This window comes from Lathyrus oleraceus, chromosome 5, assembly GCF_024323335.1.
Source record: "Lathyrus oleraceus cultivar Zhongwan6 chromosome 5, CAAS_Psat_ZW6_1.0, whole genome shotgun sequence".
NCBI lineage: Eukaryota > Viridiplantae > Streptophyta > Magnoliopsida > Fabales > Fabaceae > Lathyrus > Lathyrus oleraceus.
In genome coordinates this window covers 348,035,748-348,039,695 of record NC_066583.1, presented here as the reverse complement: position 1 = coordinate 348,039,695, position 3,948 = coordinate 348,035,748, and the positions used below count along the sequence as shown (strand labels likewise).

The window sequence follows — 3,948 nt, the reverse complement described above, 5'->3', positions numbered from 1 at the left end:
TTAACATCATATACATCTAAAAAATAATGTAATAAAGTTCAAAAGAATGAAGAATATCTATACTTCATTTTCCAAGAGACTTGTTGGATTCACAAGCAGGCAGAAAAAATAGGCATTAAAGTCAAAATGGGATCAAGATATGGACATTTTACCTCTTGTTTAAGCAATCTTTCAAACAAGCATCAAAATATCATGAAAAGATGGAATCTTATCAAGTGGGTGGAGCCTACACATAAGATAAATGTGACACAGTCCCTTTCTCATCATTGTCATTTTGTACACTTAATGGATAATAGATAAATTAAATTAAAATGCCATAGCTAAAGGATAAGGTTACTGTGCTTTTTTTAATTCTTCATCTCAATCCTAAGAACATTATTATAATATTTAATTGAATAACCAAAATACCCCTGTGGTTGTGGATAACGAAAAGTTTGAATTCTATGTTAGAAATAAACTATATCAACTTGAAGCTGAGAGTTAAGAAAACAGTAGAATTTATATACATGTTAATTATGATCCAAAATGGATTTACATGTACAATGAAAGGGCAATATAGAGTTTTGAAACCTCTAGACAACCCTTACCTAAAAAATGGATCATAGGCTACATGTCTGGGATCAGGAATAATAAGAGGCAACTTTTCTATGTAAAGAAACAGAATCTTACAATTCTCTTTGAAAATTGTTCCAACATCCACAATATCACTTGTGTCTGTGTAAATCCAAAGGTCCTCAGAGTTTACTCTCTTCAGGCTATCCCGGCAAAAGGGGCAAGACTGAGACCTAAGACACCTGAATAAAAAAACAGCATTGTCATGTCTAAAACAACGAATGTAGACTAAATTAGCAACTAATTACTATTTAATATATTATCATTAAGGTGTTAAGTCAACTAATATAAGCAAAAAAAGCCTTGGGTAGGTAAGGGGTGCAACTTGTCACCTTGGGATTTAAAAAATATTAAGATAATGTTCAAAAACTTATCTTTCAAAACTAGTATTTAGATTGAAATTGTGTCCTTCAAGATGTGTTATTATTTGATGTCTGTCTGACACTTGTCTAATGTTCAAGATGTGTTATTATTTGACTGACACTTGTCTAGTGTTCAAGATGTGTTATTATTTGACGTTATTATTTGACATCGAATGTCTGATATGTGTCTGTCTGACACTTGTCTAGTGTTCAAGATGTGTTATTATTTGACGTTATTATTTGACATCGAATGCCTGATATGTGTCTAGTATTCAAGATGTGTTACTAGTTGACGTCCAATATCTAATATGTGTAGTGTTCAAATGTTTTATTATTTGACGTCAAATGTCTGACACATGTCTGGTGTTCAAAATGCATTACTATTTGACATAAATTAAAAACAAGATAACAATTTAATAACTTAAAGTGAAAATATTAAAAAAAAATCTCAAACCAATCTCTAATGTGCAAAGAGGAAGTCCATTGTTGAAAAACATAAAAGCAATGGCTAGCTTTTGATAAAGTAAAAGCAAAAGGATAACAATCTTTGAATTCATGAGGCTTCAATTTCAACTTTTGTGACAAAAATTTTAGATAGGGAATTCAGGATCCTTGCCTCAAAAAGACCGATAAAAAGATTTTTTCATTGATATCAAAGAAAACTCAATCATGGACATCATTTAAGTGATCAACAAAAACATAATGGCAACATTAAAACTCCATTAACTAAAAGGGTGCCCAAAAAGTCAGACATAAACTTGGTTTATGTACCAAAAAATCAAACTCAGTTTTATGGCTAAAACCCTGTAGCTACACGGAAAAAAAAAGTGTGTCAATGTCTGACACCGACATTTGTGATTACATTCAATTTATTCATTTTTTTAAACTTATTTGTGGTGTCAATGTGTTAGTGTCTCGTGTTATAGGTCAAAAATATGATCATTGTGATATACAAATATAACTGGAAAGAATCTAAGATGGATGGAAAGTATGAAGAATTGTACCAGTCTGTGTAACACTCAAAGCACATTTGGTGGCAGCAATTAGGCAGCACAACTTTAGCTTTCACTTCCAAGCAAACTCCACATTCTTGTTCTCTTTCAATGTCAATTTCAGATTCTTTTCTATCTTTGAAATCAGTCTTCTTTTGGTATCTAATAGCATATACTTCTTTCTGTTTCCTTTCTTCCAAATCTGTGATGCCTTTCTGAAGTTGCAATAGAGCAGGAAATATAACCGCTGTTTATCATGAACAGAATCAATTATCATCAAGAACATAAAAATAGATTCTAGAAACACCTTGAAAGAGAAAAAGGCATACTGAAACTAGATAAGTATACATTCAGCAACCTTAAACTTACAATAAAATTGTCTTATGCTTGCTTTCCTTTCATATATTGAAATAGTAGTTTTCCCATTTCCATATGTCTGCATTAATGTAGAATAAAACATTGTTAAATTATCTAAAAACAGATCATGCCAATATAAGTACCAAACATGAATATTATGGAAGGACCATTATTGTTATTTGTGGATAGCAGAAAATAGCAGCATGTTTTAAACTCCACATCACTACAGTACTATACTTCCGCTAAGCCTCTACTTGAGGTCACTGAGAAACACAGACATCACATGCAACACTGATATCTGACACTAATACAAAAGACACTGATATGACACTCATACATGTCAACACCTATAAATATTTGAAGAAATAAATTAACTGAATGCCGACACATGTTTGGCACCAGACAAGCTTTTCAAACACGGATATACAGGACACATGTTTGACACAGACACACATTTCAGACACGGAGACACCGGCCATGTCTTTGACACCAGACACGCATTTCATCGTAAGTGTGTGCTAAGGATAAATAAAGAAAATAAATTTCAAAATAGACATACAGGTATGCATAAATGTGGTTTATGAAATATACCACAAAAATTAGAATTCTGAGCAAACCAAGAGCACCGGCAAGTCGGTAATCAGTCCATTGAACAAGAGAGAGAAAAAGTGGAGCCACCGGACTGTATGATAGCCTCATCTGAAAGCATCCTCCTTCTTTATCCCTTGGATGCTCTAATGCCCTGAAAATGATATAACACTAAACAGATGAAAAAAAATCGCAAAATTCGGATTTGAACCTCACTCAGCCCAATAACAAACACATCATGGACAAGATTTCTACATCATATAACAATCAAACATGGTACTTTCAACAAGATAAAACTGATCAAGCAACGCAAAAACACCCTGAAATTGCTCCCAAAAGTGCAAGATAACCACAAACTGTTCCCAAAACAAAATTCAATTTTCAATCTGGAAATTAGGACAAAAATAAGCATTTTTTACATGGTTCTGAAGCTAAATTTTCACTCAAACAACAATCCTAAAAAAACGGATGAAAAGAGAGAATCATACAGTGTATTAGCATACTGAATATCAGCTTCCAGAGCTTTGAGAGATTCTTGAAACAAACTCTTTCCCATACCCAAAAATTTCGCTGGAAATATCTTAGCGCATGCAGCTTATGAAATTCTCATAGAATCGAAACGTGTATAAATATGCATATGAATTACAATTATGAAATTTTATTTGACTTTTGTAATGACGATTTTACCCTTTTCCATTTCCTGATTTGCTAATGGTTTTGGTGTAGTGGGACACCATGTTCGAGAATGGATTTGAATATATCGAAAGACGGTTTTGTCCTTTGATATAAAAAAGACAATAATGATATTTTAAATTAACAATGGAAAGTAATAATAGAGATGGAAATGTGTGAATGAATGTTTCTAAATTGAGACTAATTAATATTGTGGATAATGTTGTTGCTTCTGTTTTGTGTAATACATGGGCTATGGACTATAACGGTTTTAATCGCTACCATTTTTTTTTTATTATTGTTTTGTTTTATTTAAGATTCTCCTACTTTATTTGGAGATGTCATGATCATGTGGCAAAATTAGG

The 3,948-nt window shown here is 32.3% G+C and overlaps 1 protein-coding gene across 1 annotated transcript; it reads right to left on the bottom strand.

The window, feature by feature from the left end:
• Positions 1-480: 480 nt before the first annotated feature.
• LOC127084582 (E3 ubiquitin-protein ligase AIRP2) lies at positions 481-3,630 on the bottom strand. Its single transcript, XM_051025065.1, has 5 exons — positions 3,400-3,630; positions 2,915-3,065; positions 2,336-2,402; positions 1,979-2,213; positions 481-794 (listed from the first exon to the last, which is right to left on the bottom strand). The coding sequence occupies exons 1-5, from the start codon at positions 3,465-3,467 to the stop codon at positions 584-586; spliced, it is 732 nt and encodes a 243-aa protein (XP_050881022.1). The 5' UTR covers positions 3,468-3,630; the 3' UTR covers positions 481-583.
• Positions 3,631-3,948: the final 318 nt, after the last annotated feature.